The sequence below is a fragment of the Vulpes lagopus genome, chromosome 1 (assembly GCF_018345385.1).
Source record: "Vulpes lagopus strain Blue_001 chromosome 1, ASM1834538v1, whole genome shotgun sequence".
Lineage (NCBI taxonomy): Eukaryota > Metazoa > Chordata > Mammalia > Carnivora > Canidae > Vulpes > Vulpes lagopus.
In genome coordinates, this window is record NC_054824.1 from 128,344,572 (window position 1) to 128,362,178 (window position 17,607).

Genomic DNA, 17,607 nt, shown 5'->3' on the forward strand with positions numbered 1-17,607 from the left:
GGGATAAGAAGAAAGCAGCTCTGCTTCTCCTAACCTGGGTTTCTATGGCTTGGCACCAGGCCGTTCTATCCATCACAGTTATTACAGCTCAGGTTCACTGTGAGTGGACAAGACTAGATGAAGCATACCTCCTCTTATGTAAAATTGGGAAGGATCAATGGGTATATCATGCTTCCACAGACCCCCCCCCAGGACCACTTCCAACCCAGAAGGTGCCCTTCAGGCCAGAATCTAAGGAGTTCTTTCTTTAAAGACTGATTTTATTTTTGAGACAAAAAGAATGAGAATGAATGGGGGGAGGGGCTGAGGGAGAGAGAGAAAGGAAGCAGGCTCCCCACTGCAGGGAGCCACCTTGCTGGATCCCACAACCCTAAGATCATGATTTGAGCCAAAACCAAGAGTTGGAGGTTTCACCGACTGAGCTCCCCCCCACCAGGTGCCCCTAAGGAGTTCTTCTTGAAGCTCCCCCCTCAATTATAAGACCATACTGTTACAATTCACAACAAGGTGATATACAGCATAAAAGGCACTAGACCACATTAGTGATGTAGCTAGACATGAAAAAGATAATTTCCCTGAAGGCCAAATCTTGTCTGCCCAATAAAAGCAAATGGCCCCTCTGCTCCTTCAGCTAGTAGGGCTTCCAGGCCCCTTATCAGTCTCCCTGGAGGGGTGGCTCCTGGACTCAGCTTCCTCCCTCATACAATGACTAACAGGCTCCTCTGTGTGGGCAGCTCTGGAGATCAGGGGTCTCTAATCCAAGACAGTTCCAAAACAAGTCTGAAGCCTTTGCTCAGGCTTTGTAGGGTCTCCAAAAGACTGCCAGCCCACCATGAGGTATTGGTTTTCTAGAAAAAGGTTTTCTAGAGGCAATGCATGAGGCAATTCTAGAGGCAATTTCATGAGGGCAAATGCTATCACCACTTAGAATCCTCCAGCCCTGGCAGCAGGATCTGGGGTCCCATACTCTGACCTCCGAGAGTGGAAACTGCCAAGGCTGCTGCCATATAAACCCAGCAGTTCCCTGGAACTTGTCTCTCCTCTGGGGGCCAATCACCCATATAATTCTCTAATTATCCACTGGGACACACATAATAGACAGTTCCTCCTATTCAAGCCTTCCAACAGTCTTAATATTTGTATACAATAGGCAGAAATCAGAGCTCATTTTGGGGGGCCGCTATAATTGTCAGGCATGTTACCAGGCTCAGTGAAGGCTGTTTCCAAGTTAGTGGCCTACCAAGCTGATTTACTGACCCCGTTCCAATTCGACCAGCAGAAGGGCCCCATGCATCCCTATGGCTTGCTGGGCCTCTCTGATGCTCACTGCTTTCATGCCGGACATTTTGCAGTACACTATGTGATACTTGGCAGGAGCCCCTCCCCCCTCCCCCCAGGCCCTTTATACTCTTCCATATCTGCCCAGGCACCACCACCACCACATGGATGAGTATGATCTACACCTTGTCCCAAGGAGAACCACCCCTATGGTCTTGGCCCTCAAGGCCCAACCATCCAGGGGGACCCTCCAACTTATTTTGGCTTCCCTGATTAAGCAGTTCGTGTCCACTGTGGGTCCAGTGCCCTTGGGCCATCATACTCATGTGGCTCTCCATATGTCCACTTCAACACTCAACCTCCAAAGCAACTGCCTCCATGCCAGGCCCCAAGAGTCCCATCTATGCCTACCAATGAACTTCAATCTCCCTGGAGCTACCCTTACAAAACACTGAACAGACCCCATCCATCACTCTGCCCCATCACGTCAAAAGCAGGCAGAATTTAGCCCCTTTACATCAGGCCAAGGTCTGCTGCTAACCCTCACTGGGACTGGGATAGATGCTGGCACACAAGGACAACTTATTAAGACAAACACCAACCTGTCAGCCACCCTGCTGAACACACTGGGCTATCACACCGAAGACTAGCCCTGATACAACAACATGATTCTTTAGCACAGACAGTTCTAAATAACCATTCAATTTTAGCTTACCTACTGGCCAGGGAAGGAGCTGTAAGTGCTGGCAAGGGCCCCACCTGCTACATGTATATTAATAGTTCTGGAATGCTTCAGACAAATTTATAAAATATGGCCCTACAGGTACAAATATTCCATAATCTCATCCAAGTGTTTGATCAAATGTCTACTTTAGCCTTTTCTGGGGCTTTGGTTTATTTTCTTGGCTGGACCCCAACAAATGGGGGTGGTGGTTACGGACAGCATTTTAAATTGCTGTTTGTCTATTGGTATTGTTGACTGGCATTTTTGCTTTGTTCAAGTGTTTCATGCTCTGGGTGACCAAAACCCTGCCAGTGGCTTGTAATATCTCTGCTGTCCAGGCAGTGCCTATGATTTTCCCTAAAGATTAATGTCTAGGCATTATGGGGTCAATTGTGATGAGAAAAACAACTATTGTCTTCTGAAAAAACAACTTTGTTTTTCTGAGTTGCTGCCTAGGCATTTCAAAGTATGATAACCCTGCTCATACCCAGAGTCTGGATACTTAGATAAGGACTTCAGTTTAGGATTTCCGTCATAAATTCCTGCTTTGCTCTTGCTAGGCACATTTTTAAATTACCACTTAGAATGAAGTCCACAAAAAGTTAAATGACCTCTGCCCCAACCACCCTGTAAGTGATAGGTGCTAGCTACCTTGCTCTACCTCCTGCTCACTCAACCTGGAACAGGGCTGCCTTCCCCCAGCTCACTGCGCCCCCCTTGTTTCTGGGATCTGTACATAAGTAAATCTTGTGACTCTACTTCCTTTGGGTGGATATACTGAAACTGCACCCTCAGTCAAAAGGACCCCATGGATTTCATTTCCCCAAAGTGGGAGGTCGGATGCCAACCCCATGTGGGTGGCTTGCGCCCCCTCATTCAGCAGGTCATAATCTGCATATTCTTAATACACTAGCTCCCTCTCCTCAACACATGGTATTGGGGAAAAGACCTCATGCACAGAAAGTGAAGGGAAGGGGCATATTACAGAGAACAGGTAAGAAGAGGCACTGAGCAGCTGAACTGCTGGTGATGTGGTTCCCAAACAAACCTCAGGAGAAAAAAAAACTCTCAAGGAGAGCCTGTGGTCAGGGAGGACTTTAGGTTCTCCCACCACCGCACTCACTAAAGCTACTTTCACTCCATTTACATACTGGATGTGCCCTCAAGTTTCTCTCAAAGAAGTGTTCTGGGGCTTTAAAACCAGGAGAGGATACATCTTTCTTACTTGTAATGAATTAGGCAATCAGGCAGGCTAGCCCCCTTTATTTCATTTGTTGAGATTTCAAGGGCAACAGAAGGACCCACTGAACTCCACAGAGAATCCCCAAGCTTCACTCCGTGCTTGTGCTATTCCAATGAGAAAGTGTGCTCTTTCCCCAGTTAGAAATTAAAAGGTCGAAAAATAAATCTATTTGCTGAAATCAATTTATCTAGCAGTGCTATCAGCACACAAATATAAATAACATTATTATCAAATCTTGATTTTCATTGTTTGGAAGACAGAAGTGGGATTAGAAAGGGAAGAACAGAACTGGGTGCCTGAAAAGAGGAGGGGCTGCCAGTTAGCTAGAGAGCCAAGTGGAAGAATGAGAGTCAACTGTAAGCTATCCATTAGTCTTGGCAACAAAGCCTGCATGCCAAACTATTTCTCCTACATCTGAGAAAAACTTACTTGCATCATTGATTATGTACAACATTCACTATAATTTCTTAATGCTGAATTAGCAAGACATGTGATAATACCACACAGTTTGGAAACCTCAATGGGTCTGGGGTCTGTGAGGTACATGCAGGCCCAGACTACAGGCTCATGGAAGTGTGCATTGTAACATATCACATGATATGACTTAGGATATTACTTTTTTCTTTTTTTTTTTTTTAAGATTTTATTTATTTATTCATGAGAGACACAGAGAGAGGGAGAGACACAGGCAGAGAGAGAAGCAGGCTTCATGCAGGGAGCCCAATGTGGGACTCGACCCCGGGACTCCAGGACTATGCCCTGGGCGGATGGCAGACACTAAACCACTGAGCCATCCAGGGATCCCCCCTTCTATTAAAATATAATTCTTGGGGATCCCTGGGTGGTTCAGCGGTTTAGCGCCTGCCTTTGGCCCAGGAGGTGATCCTGGAGTCCCGGGATTGAGTCCCATGTCAGGCTCCCGGCATGGAGCCTGCTTCTCCCTCTGCCCATGTCTCTGCCCACCCCGCCCCCTCTACGTCTATCATGAATAAATAAATAAAATCTTTTTTTTTAAATAAAATCTTTAAAAAAATAAAAAATATATATGTATAATTCTTAAAAGAATAGTCAGTACATATGAATTACCTACGCTTACATTTTTTTCTTACATTTCAAGTAAGATATTATCTCTAGCCAGAGAGTTGTTTTCCCTATAAATCAACAGCTTTCCATGACTACTGCACTTGGTTTAGGGCCTATGATCTATTTCTTGGTATCTAAAGCCTAATTCTAGATATCCTGGCTTTTTATCACCACTTTACCCTTAGGGTTTCAAATGTGCACAGCCTAACGATCTGATGACAGTGTTGAGAAAGACCTGAATTTCCTGAAGAAATATCCTATCGGGTGAATTTCACTCCAAAGTCAAAAAATGATTTTTACGATAAGAGAGCACATACTCTCCCTTACCCTCTGGGCTGCTGCCTGAGCACAGCTCAAGGCTTATTGGTTATATCAGTCATCTTGTCCCCTGTTACCCACTGCCCGCCTTGGAACCAACCCTAGAAACTGCGTATTCCCAATGGGGAATTACTTAGGCTTCTCAACTTCTGGAATTTTGTGTCTGTTTACACAATTTCTAATTCAACTACTCCTGAAGTGACCAAATCTAAGATTTTTTTTTTAAGATTTTACTTATTTATTTAGAGAGAGCATGCAAGCAGGGAGAGGGCGGGGTGTGTGGGCGGGGAGATAGATTCTCAAGCAGACTCCTTACTGAGCATAGAGCCTGATGCAGGGCTCAACCTCATGACCCTGAGATCATGACTTGAGCCAAAGCCAAGAGTTGGATGCTTAACAGACTGAACCATCCATGTGCCCAGAATGCCTGGACATTGGGCAAATGAATGAACAAATGAATGAATGGGTAGGAAGGGCGAAGCCAGCCATGTTCAAATTCTGTCTCACCTCTCTTTCTTCTGCTTTTCCTTCCTACCTGTATCCCCACCCCTTGGCTCCATCAGGTGCTGAACTATACCTATAAGACATTTGTGCCAAAGGTGTCCCACATGTAGATGACCCAAAACAATAGCCCCCGGAAAGCCCAAATTCTCATCCCCTAATCCTGCCCATGACACCTTATTTATGGTTTTGTCTCGTTTTACTCTGAATGACTAACTGGAACATCCAGGTAACAATCTTTGCTTTTTGTCCCCACTTTTCCCTTCTAACCCACCCAATGAGCCTTTAATCCACCCCTGACCCTCACCCCTCAGCTTTTATCACATTCTTCCAAATGGTTCTCCTCATCCCTGACTATTGAGAAGCTGATAACCTCCTCCAGTGTCATAATTCACAACTATTACTTATTTCTTCAACTCTGACACATGTACTTGTATATGTTTTAGCATCCTGACATAGGAACATACCTCACAATGTGTGCATTTAATGGACTGCTGCTTCCTTGTTCCCAGAAGTCATTATAAAATAATGATGTGTCTTGTAAAGAAAATACGGTATGTCATATACTCCTCCCAGGATTTCTGGAACCATTTCATCACCAAGAAATTTCCATATGCAGCACCTCAGTGTTTTTTCTAGAATACCACCTCACTCCTCATCTTAAATGAACAAGTGTTCTTCCTTTCAAACTGTGCTAAGTGCTCACTTTCCTAGGTCCATAGTCTTAGAGTCAGGGATAAAAGAAGGTATTCTGCAGACTTACACCTACACTTTACAAAAAAATGTTTACTTTCTTCTTTCATAAATTGACCTCCTTTGAAGTTCATGATTGCTAATCATACCACCTTCTAATATCCAACCTTGTTTACTGGCAAGGAGGGACTGTCCCCTCTCCCCTTCCTGTACATCATCCTTATAAGCCCGGATCTGTATTCATTCCCTAAGCTTCACTGTCACCTAGAATGACTAGCAGTATCAGAGTTGAAAGCCAGTCAGCTCTAGCTTAAAATTTTCTCTGCTAAAAAAAAAAAAAAAATTTCTCTGCTAGATCCTCATTTTTCCCATCTATCTGGTCTTCTAATAAAGCAGCTCACTAAATTTGGTGGTATGGCTAAGAATCATCGGGCATGGCTGTTTAGAATGAAGGTTACTGGCCCCATTCTCAAAGCTCCTATGTCAGTAGACACCCCTGGATTACGTTTGCAGTCACCCAGCTTTATGTGAACACATTTCACCTGCTGGAACTGCCCATCACCGAGTCCTGCCTTCCAGAGGAAGAAGCTAAAACCCACTTTCCCATCCTCCCTAGCAGCTAGGAGCAGTCACATAACCACATATACTAGCACGAACATTAAAACAGAAGAGAATAACATGAGGACATGGGCACTTTACAAAACTACCTTTTCATAAACACAGTGACAGCAGACGCTTCCAGCTTTAGGGGCACCTCTGGTCTCCAGAGCTGAGCACTGTGGTGGAATCTATGACCTCAGCTGAGTGAAAGCAAGAGATGCTTCACACAGTAGTCTGGGCCTCATTGTGGCGGCTCAGCCCCTAAATCTAACTTTGGCCACCCAGGTTTTCTGAGGACTGCCTGAGAGTGAAACTGTATTCTGGGGTTTGCAACCCGGAAATCTGATGTTCTCTATGGATCTCGAGTTTGGTTTAGAGGCTTACATTTTTAACCAGTATCCGGAGCTGCTTCTGGTGTGAATGATCCCCAGACCACACTTCTAGAAACACTGCTCCATGAGTTTTACCCAATGACGGCACCTTGTAATGGACTGAATGTTCATGTCCTCTAAAATTCATATGTTGAAATCCTAACCCTCAACAGGATAGTATCAGGAGGAGGGGCCTTTGGAAGGTGATTAGGTCATGAGGACAAAGCCTTCATAAGTAGGATTAGGGGCCTTATAAAAGAGATCCCAGAGGGATCCTTCACCCCTTCCACCATGTGAGGACATAGTGAGAGGATGGCCGTTTGTGAACCAAGAATTAGGCCCTCACCGGACCCTGAATCTGCTAGTACTTTGATCTTAACACTTTTAGTCTCCGAGACTGTAAAATAAATACTTCTTGTTTAAGCCATTCAGTCTATGGTATCTTTGTTTTAGCAGCCCACAAGGGCTTAGGACTAAACCACACCTATTCACTCACACATACTCTTACTTCCCCTCTCTTCCTGACCCGACACACCTGATCAATAACTGTCCATGCTTGAATCCTCTGTCCAATAAATACCACTAAAGAAAATCACATAAGCACATACACTAACCTCATCGTAAGGGATAGTACTTAACACACTATCTTGAAAAAAGTAAGCTCTCAACAAAAACAAGTGTCATAATATTTGTGCATTTTAACCCTCTAGGGTTGGCGTGTGGAGGGCTCTCTTGGCTAACCAGTTAGTCACCTTTAATTTATGATTAGTTGACTCTACTTTTCATTCCCTGCAACAACTTTTTAAATATTTACCTCTACCTTTCATGCTGCTCAGTGCTTCCTGGTAAACCTCTCATATGTATGTGGCCTCTCATTTTATTAGGAACACAGAAGCAACAGGCATGAACCCCTTCATTTTCTCCACCTCATCTCCAAATGAACTGTTCTCCCTCAGGGGAGAAGCGGTTCCTATTTTCCAAGGCTCATTCTTTGACCTGAGCATATTTCTGTTCCCTGTAAGTTTCTCCAGAATCTGGCTTCCTAATACTTCCCATCTCTTGTCTCTCCGTGATGCCTAAAACTTGCTCAGTTCCGCATTTCCCCAAATAGTTCTTCCCTCACCCTCACCTCTTCCAGATACTTTACCCCCTTCTGCTTCCCTTTTCTACTAATTTTTTTTAACCAACTAGTTTTCATACACCTCGGAGTCATTTCTCCTGACAGTATATTTTGCCTCTTACCCTACCTCTCTACTGAGACTGTGCTTGCTGTGGTCCTGCTTTCTTCATGCATGTCACAAGACAGAACAGTCTCTCCTTGAAACTCTGCTCGTTGGCCTCTGGGAGCACATTCGCGGACTCCTCCATGCCCCTGACTGTTTCCCTTCTTCTACTGATGACCCCCCAGCCCCGCAAGTGCCAGTGTTCTCCAGGGACCCAATCTCGGTATTCCTGTCTCTCTGCCTCTATCTCCAGCCTATATCTCTCTGATGAAATTCAGACCCCACATCAACTCTCCTGAGCTTTAAATAAAATGGGCCGAACTCTAACTTCCTCATTAACTTCCCCATTCTCCAAATGTGATGTTTATCCTGCAATACATGTCTCAGTTAACAGTCACCAAGCCACAAACCTGCTCATGAACCCTGATCCCTCAGTTGGTCACCTCATCTGGCCAATGGCATCCCTTGGCGCTTCTCTTTGGTGCCCCATCCTCTCTCTCCAATGCCCTGGCCTTGTAATTTGCTCTTGTCATTCCTCTTGGCCCCTTCAGAAAGCTTCTCACTGGTCTTCCAGATTCTAATATTTTCCCATTCTCAGCCATTTTTCAACTTGACATCACAATAATCTTTCTGAATACCTCTTAGTCACATTATTCATCTGCTTAAAGCAGTGGTATTTTGTTTTATCCTTTTTTTGCCCCTGACCTTTTGAAAGCTGTGCACTCTCACCCTAAGATATGCACACAGGCCATAAATCAACCCTTGGCATGTATGTCCAGGGGCTCTGCTCCCCCTAAGGTCTCACTCATGGATGCCCAGGGATTTGTGGAACCCAGATGCCCTCAAGGCCCCTCACCTCCCCGTCCAGACTCACTGTCCACACACCCTCGCACACACCTGCCCTGGTCACAGCAGACCATCCTCTATTCTCAAAACACAGAACCTTTCATGCTCTGACACCGGTTACCTCAACTACCTACTGAACAACCTTGCAAGACCCAATTACAACATCCCCTCTCACTGACGTCTCCCTTTCCCTTCTAGAATGAACCACTGACTTCTACTAACACACAGTAACCCATTCATAGCAATGAGCACACTGCCTTTCTCTGAGCGTGTTACCTGCTCTGGCTGATAGAATTCAGCTTTGTTTCTCCTCTGCCTGTCCCTGTGAACAACCCAAGGCCACTACATATGCAGTCATGGCTTACTCTAAAATGGCTCCCACCTCTCTTTTGACAATAAATACATGCATAATGGTTTGTCACATTAAGCATTCTTTGAGCATTCTGAAGTGTATTTACCTTTTCCCTCTTTGCTGATTTTCATTTGAATTATTTAAACTCCTCTCAAAAAATCCTCACAGCTTGTGTTATGTTCCTAAGTCTAACAACTATAGCAATTATCAGGGTCAAACCATAAAGAAAACTATTCCACAAACAGTAAGAACAAAATATATGAAAGTTGCTGTAAATGTATTTTGTTTGAATTAAGAACTCCAGGTAAGCCTGTCTTCATTTTAATGCAAAGTATATGAATGACATTTTCTAGCTCTACTTCACTCAGAAAAATCAAAACATCCACTCTAAGCACTTATTATTTTCTAGCTCTAGATAAAGTGAAATTTCTTCTTTACTTTGCAGCATGGAGAGTCTCACATAAATTTAAGAAAGCTGCAGGGTGCCTGGGTGGCTCAGCCAGTTGAGCATCTGCCTTTAGCTCAGATCATGATCCCAGCGTCCTGGGATTGAGTCGTGCAGCACTGAACTCTGCTCAGTGAGGAGCCTACTTCTCTCTCCACCCTTCCCCAATGCTTATGTTGTCTCGCTTTCTCTCTTTCTCAAATAAATAAATAAAATCTTCAAAAAAGGTTTAAGAAGGCTGAAAGTGGATTAGCCCTCTGGAGAATCTACAAATATAAACAGTGACATGGAAGTCACTCATACTGTATAAATAACTCATATTAAAATAGACTTTAGAGTGTAATTGAATGTAAAATATTGCTGAAATCCATCAAATCAATTTTATCTAAATTCCAATTGGAAAACTTCCAATGTTATCTTTATGGCAAGCCAGTGTTGCCAGTCCCACCGCTACACTAGAGAAAAATAAAAAGGAAGTTACAGCTAGATAATCAAACACACCAATTTTAAGCCTTAACTTCACTTTTGGTGAATATAGGAAAATTAGGTATCATTCATACTTGGACAGTTTTCATCAAAGTAGGTATTCCTACACAGACCTCCTTTAACTATTATTTAGGGAAGTATTGTATTTAATTATTTTGTATGATATTATAATAAGATTTTACATGTAGGTATTTCAGTATGATGTTCTCTATTATGGATGAGAAATAACCTGTTCACTAAAAAAAAAAAAAAAATTAGAGATGCATAGCTAAGTATAAAATCCCTTAACTCCACCCATTGCTCCCAGATTTCTCATTCCCTTAATTATTACAAACTCTGGCTCTATCAAAGCAGTTAGAAGGAAAGGGAATCCTTGCAACACTGTGAAATTGTTACTATACTCCCATATTTTGTAGATAGGTAAAGTGAGGCTCTGTTTTGCAGAGATCACATGACCAAGTGAAGAGGCTCTACTGGATGGCCCACGCAAGGGTCTCTTGGAAGAAGTCTCATTATGTTGGCTGTATGCATAGGCCCCTTTCTAAGTAGTCATTCGTATGTGGCCAATTTTCTAATTGGATGTGGGGTTGATGCCGGACCCCATGCCAGTAGCCCATGAGGAGGTCTTCTGTGAAAAGGTGGCTCACCAAACCAGTGTGATCTTCTCTTGTGAAGAACACAAGCCTGACGGAACACAAGCAGCACCAGGACATTAGATGAAAAGGCAATGCCTCACAGCCCTGACACAATCTCTCAAGCACTAGGACAAGAGCAATTATAAGTTATGGGACAGGAGGAAAACAGGGCTACTAGGAAGGCCTGGCAGGCAAATGCTTTGAAACAGAGTTTAATTAGTACCCATAAAGCAGTAATTAAGAAAATGGCAACTAAACCAAGAACAGAAAGATTTCCTAAAACTATAAATCCTTGAATATGCAAATTATGAAAATGAAATTATTGTAATCAATATTTCAACAGAACATTACTTAGTGGTTTCAGTACTGCAGAGACAAAAACATTCATTTTTAGAAAACCAAGGCTACAATAATAAAGTAATGACAAATATATAGCCACAAAAATCACAGCTTCATTCTCTACCATAAGACAGGAGATAGCAAGATTAGAATCAACTGAGAATTTTTTGTAAATACTCATGCCTCCTCTCAGATTAATAAAATCACTTAGAGGATGGGACCAAGAATTATAAAAGATCCCCAGACTCAGTATAGCCAGGATCTGTTCTAGATTAGTGGATCTCCAAGTGTAGTCCAAGAATGACAAGCACCTAGGAACTTGTTAGAAATGAAAATTCTCAGACTCTACTCAAGATCTACTGCGTCTGAACTCTAAAGGTAGAGCACAATAACCTGTATTTTAAAAGACTATCCAAAGGGGTGGGAGGATGGGGTAACTGGGTGATGGGCATTAAGGAAGACATATGATGTAATAAACACTGGGTATTATAGAAGACCAGTGAATCACTGACCTCTACTTCTGAAACTAATAATATACTCTATGTTAATTAATTGAATTTAAATTAAAAATATGTAAAATAAATAATTTTTAAAAATTAAAAATAAATGAATAAAAGAATATCCAGCTGATTCTGACTTATCCCAAAATTTGAGAACCATGGCCTTACATGACATTGAAAGATGGCTCATTTTATTATAGATATGCAATATCAACAATTTACCAACAATAAACTGAAAAAAACTCCTACAAATATGATGGGCAAAGGCTAGTTTCCTCAATAAAGAATACCCATGTAGAGAGATAAAAAACACATTTAGAACTGGGTACTTTAGAACCCAGGGACAAACAAATAATTCAAAAGAATATTTATTTAAAATTTTAATTATATAAAAATCAACATACAAGCTTATATGTAAATAGTATGCTTAAAATGGGGGGCTACAAAGAAAAAAATGCCAAAATAATAGCCCTATGGCTTCTGAATGATTATAGTGGCCTTTTCAATGAGGATGTACTATCTTCATAATTTTGAAAAAAAATATGTTTTTAAAATGCATTATCTTGCTTGCTATCTCATATGCACAAAACTTAAAGACAAAATGGTAAAACTGTTAGAAGGAAGTAAGACTATTTGTATGGCCTTCGAGTAGTAAAGAAAGCTTTCTTAAGACAGAAAAAGAAAAACTTTAAATAATCTGATTGATACACTTGAAAATGTCATAACTTTAAATGTCCATAAAATAAAAGATTCCATGAAGAAAATGAAAAGACAAGCCAGGGACTTTGAAAAGCCATTATACCACATATAGCAACCAATAGGTCACTGTTGGAATACATGTAAAGAATCGTAATCAATATGAAAATCTAATTACCCAATATGAAATTGATAAAGCACACAACTGAGTCACAGGAGAAAATATTCAAAATTACAAACACATCAAAAGTTACTCAACATCTGCGTGGCTTAGTCAGTTAACTGTCCTGACTCTTGATTTCAGCTCAGGTCATGATCTCAGGGTCTTGAGTTGAGCTCTGCATCGGCTCCATGTTTGGAGCCTGCTAGAGCCTGCTCCATGTTTGGAGTCTGCTAGAGATTCTCTCTCTCCCTCTCCTCTTACTCCTCCCCCTACTCATGCATGCTCTCTCTCTAAAATAAAACAAATAAATATTTTAAAAAAACATTTACTCAAACCCACTAGTAATGAGAACAGTGAAAATTCAAACAATGAGATATTTTTTTATTTAATATATTAGAAAAGTCCATCCACATCAAAATGATATATTCATGGGATGCCTGGGTGGCTCAGCAGTTGAGCGCCTGCCTTCAGCTCAAGCCGTGATCCCTGATACCCAGGGATCAAGTCCTGCATTGGGCTCCCTGCAGGGAGCCTGCTTCTCCCTCTGCCTGTGTCTCTGCCTCTCTCTCTCTGCATCTCCCATGAAAAAATAAAATCTTAAAAAAAAAAAAAATACTGGTCCGGCTGCTTTGGTACAAAAGCAAGCGAGCCTATGTAGCAACTCCAATTCTAGGCTGCACCGTATGCAGAGAACTCCGGACTATGCTGCTCCCTATAGCACTATCACATGATAGCAAAAAAGTGGAAATAGCCTAAATTTCCATCAGCAGGGAAACAGGTAAATGAAATGTGGTACATTTATTCAAAGATGTACTTTATGGTAGTTAAGGAAAATAAATGGATCTATGTGTATCAACATGGATAGTTCTTTAAAAATTAAGCAAGCAAATTATAGAAAGAATTGCAATTTTAAGACCATTTATAAAAATTCCTAAAACCTTTGAAATATAATAATTTTCTATCTAACCATCTATTTATGTAAAAAATAATATCTTGTAATAATACATATTAAACTCACAATATAGGTTACTACTGGGCAAAGGATGAGCTTTTTCTTTAGCTTTTCAATCTCCCTCCCCCTCCAAAACATGCTTTGTCAAAAAAAGAACAATCAAGTAACATGCTACATAACATGAACATTAGCACCCACAGTAATGATCTGGGTGTAGTGTGGTCAAACCATGTAGTTTTTATTACTTTATTATAACCCAAGCAAAGAGTTAAGCCAAAATTAGATGACACTTACGCATATAAGGCAGTTTTTCTGGGCAGGGTAGATATGGTGAATATGTGAAGTTTTCCGGAAGATATGTTGTTGTTTGAACAAGATAATCACTTGAATTATTGCCTTCAGGATAATCTTGGAAAGAGAGAAAAAAGTTACAACCCAAAAATTACTTTGTGCTTTGCTCCTCATATGAAATATGTCACTATCACTGTAAGAAGACCCACAATATGCAATCTGAAGAAGTACTTAAAAGCAATTATCTATAAAGAACCAGAGAAAAGCACATGCAGCTACTGTGGCTACTCTTCCACTCACCCGTCACTGCTACTGAAAAGGACCCCTCAGCATGATTTCCCGAGGGAACTCGGGGACAAGTCTAGAGAGCTGACTGGCCTGATCTGTGCATACAGAGAGAGCAGGCTTATCTGTGACCATACAAGAACATCTGCTCCCATCCCTCCCCAGAATGAGCAAGATCAAAAGGGAATGTGAAGTACACCAGGGAAGCCTCTCCACTATCAATAGCCAAGGGCATCCTGGTCGACCACATAGCCAGAGCACTATGCTTCTAGTAAGCACTGAGCTGAGGGGTGGGAGCAATGTTTTCTCACCACCCCACACTTAAAAAACTGAGATTTACCCACTCAACTTATTTCCATAACACAGTCCATTTTAAATCTTCAAATTACTGGTTCTGAATTCATAGGCTGTAGTCCCTGGGGAGCCCTGAAGCTGTGTATTATATTAGGTCCATTATCTTTAGATATTGCAAGTTATACAGCATAGAGGGCACTGGTTAGAGCGCCACAGTCAAATGTGGAGTTCAAATCCTTGCTCCTGGGGCAGCCCAGGTGGCTCAGTGGTTTAGCACCGCCTTCAGCCCAGGGCCTGATCCTGGAGACCCAGGATCGAGTCCCGCGTCGGACTCCCTGCATGGAGCCTGCTTCTTCCTCTGCCTGTGTCTCTGGCTGCCTCTCTCTCTCTCTCATGAATAAATAAATAAAATCTTAAAAAAAAAAAATCCTTGCTCCAACATGCATGAGCTTTGTGGTACAAGGCAACACAACAGTTTCTCAACCATGCCTACCTAATGTAGCCATTTTCAGATTTCACTAAAAGAAATGCACAAATTGCTTAGAACAATCCCTGGCCCATATACATATTCAATGGCTGGAGCTATGAGTGACTGGTTTAGAGCTGTGCACAGGACTTAACCTGGGACATTCAGAACCTTAGGAATTTTGAACCTGGAACCAAAGGGATTATGTTTCAGCCCTTTCTGGAACAAGGTCCTAAGATGCAAGCCTGAGAACCATGACCTGTCGGTTTCCTCTATGGGAAAGGAAGCTAATCTAGGAAAATGAGAGTGATGTGCAGTAAGAGACAAGACCTGGAAACAGCTGATTAAACTAGTGTCTGTCTCCTGGATCGTAAACCATGTACCCACAGGAAATGAAGCTCTAGCAGACGCTTTAGGAAAATGCAAAGATATTCTTTCAATCTCCAGTAATCTACTCTGATGACAGTTATTCCTGTCTGAACTGGTCTGCATACAAACAGATAAGAGAACAGGCATATGACTTGAAAGAGAGGCCTGTTTGCCAGGAACCAGCAAGCAAAAGGCGAAAGGTAAAAATCATACGCCTGACTAAACTGTAAAAGCTAAATGCTCTCCCTACGGAAAAATGGTAGAAATCTGGCAATTGAACATGAAGTACATGAGAAGAGTCAAAGAACACTAAACACCGACCTCGCATACCTTTTGCCTAACCTAGATATTCATCCTTCATCAAAATGGACTGGACGGCAGATGCTGCCTGGGCTCCAGGATGGCACTTCCAGTGAAGTGAGTCCCCCGCTCCCAGGCACACCTGCTGGAAGGGACCCTACACAGGCTGCCAGGCAGAGGGCAAGACATTCTGGTACCAAGAAGGAGACAGCAGCTGGACACAAAGGCCCAACTCCAGAGGACTGCATGGAAATTGCAGTTGTGATTTTGGCAGGGCATAGGGAAGGCTTTCAGATAAGTGTATTTATTGCCAGGAAACCCCAAGAGGATGAGTAGGGCCGAATGATGTACAACCACCAAGGCCTATTCCAGGAAGTGGGAAAGTGGGAAAGCCCCAGTGACAGAATTCTCCCAGTAGCTCTCTCCAGAGAAGGCCTGGAAAGCGCTTCACAGGGAAAACCCTCCAAGCCAAAGCGGAGGGGCAGTCAGTGGACATCAACTGTTTTGTAATCCCAGGGACACATGAAGAGCATAAAGACCCCGCTAGGGGTCCATATTCTAGATGTCTTCCCTTTACATCTGAAAGATTTAAAGATACTGAACACAAAATAAGTGTAAGTCCATTGAAGTTCTGATTCTTTCCTTAAAATGCTTTTTAAAAATATATCTTTCGGGATTGGGTCCCGTGTCAGGCTCCCAGCATGGAGCCTGCTCCTCCCTCTGCCTGTGTCTCTGCCTCTCTCTCTGTATGTGTCTCTCATGAATAAATAAATAAAATCTTAAAAAAATATATACATATATCTACATATAGATCAAATTTCAAGTTATTTTCAAAAAAATGTTCTGCATTTATGGGGACTCCTAATATACTAGGCAGCTACTATACCCCATGTATTTGTAGGAGCTAAAAACAGATGACAAATAAGGTTGTCCCTGGCCTTTATGTGTTCTGAAGATTCATTTTCTTATAATCCTGAGGCAGATAAATATGAACATTCTCAAAATCCTCAAGTATTTCTTAATGTCATGTAGTTAACTTTAGATAAGAGTGTTTTCTTATTTTGCATAATTTATTACTTCTTGTGATTAATGTTTGGGCCCCTTCTCTTAGTCACATGCTATGATTCTATAAATTTACATCCAACTCACAGAAATTGTAAGCTCTCTAGACATTTCTGCAAAACAAACTGTTAATGGTAGCTCCCCCTGGGGAGTCCAGTGGCAGGAAGAAGCCAGGAGGATTGTTTCACTTTTTATTTTAGTGCTAGAATGGCTGAGTCTTTCACAAAAGAACCTATGCATCACTTTGATCAGTTTTTAAAGGACCAAATTAAAGAACAAACAAACAAATCAAAAACCTTCAAAGATGTGGAATAGCAGTATATTCACTTCCTTTAAACACAAAGTTTGGAGCTAAATGTGTTATTCTTGGCCAAATCATTAAAAATGATAAGGATCAACTCACTGCCAGACTTACAGAAAAGTCTCTGCACTCCTTAGGTACTGTGTCCAAGGGTACTCATGCCATCCCAATGTATTATGTATAGGTCTACCCACCCACCCCCGCCCACTAGTCTGAATCTCTCTCTCTTTTTTTTTTTTTAAATCAAATTGCCTTTGATTTCCAGTATCTAACAAAGTAACTACAACCTGGTAAAAACTTACTGTAAATGAACACTTCACAACTGATAATACAGCCAACAGTAATTTAAGCTTTTGGAGACTATACTGTAATAAACCCACAAAATCATTATTCCCACAAAAGTGCTTAGGTCCATCAACTATAACCACTGCTTTCAAAAATCAGGAGCAGTTTTAAAAGGTTATGCATGATAGATGCATTTCAGACTGATCTACCACAACTGCTTTAAAATGTAGACATTATTTCATCTAATGAATGGATGGATGAAAACACAATGAGTTCTGCGTCCCCAGCCTTCTTCCTCTTTTCTAGAGCCAAACCTGAAGAAAAGAGAAACACAGAATGAAAACTGCTGGACAGGTCCCCTCCTCAGCTCTCACTGGACCTCATCACTTATGGGCAAAGAAGAATAGCACCAAATTAGACTCTCAAGGACTTTGTTTTTCCTGCAAAAGGCAGCTTAAAATAGGTACAGACTCAATGAAAATTTTAGTCTGTTTACCCCCAGCTTG

The 17,607-nt window shown here is 41.9% G+C and overlaps 1 protein-coding gene across 3 annotated transcripts in view; it reads right to left on the bottom strand.

Moving 5' to 3' along the window:
• The window catches only part of B4GALT6 (beta-1,4-galactosyltransferase 6), a 68,124-nt gene that overhangs the window by 24,418 nt on the left and 26,099 nt on the right, over positions 1-17,607 (bottom strand). For all 3 annotated transcript variants that reach the window (XM_041761053.1, XM_041761043.1, XM_041761062.1), the window contains one exon: positions 13,743-13,856. In XM_041761053.1, coding sequence (XP_041616987.1) covers positions 13,743-13,856 — 114 coding nt within the window. The remainder of the gene's footprint in view (positions 1-13,742; positions 13,857-17,607) is intronic.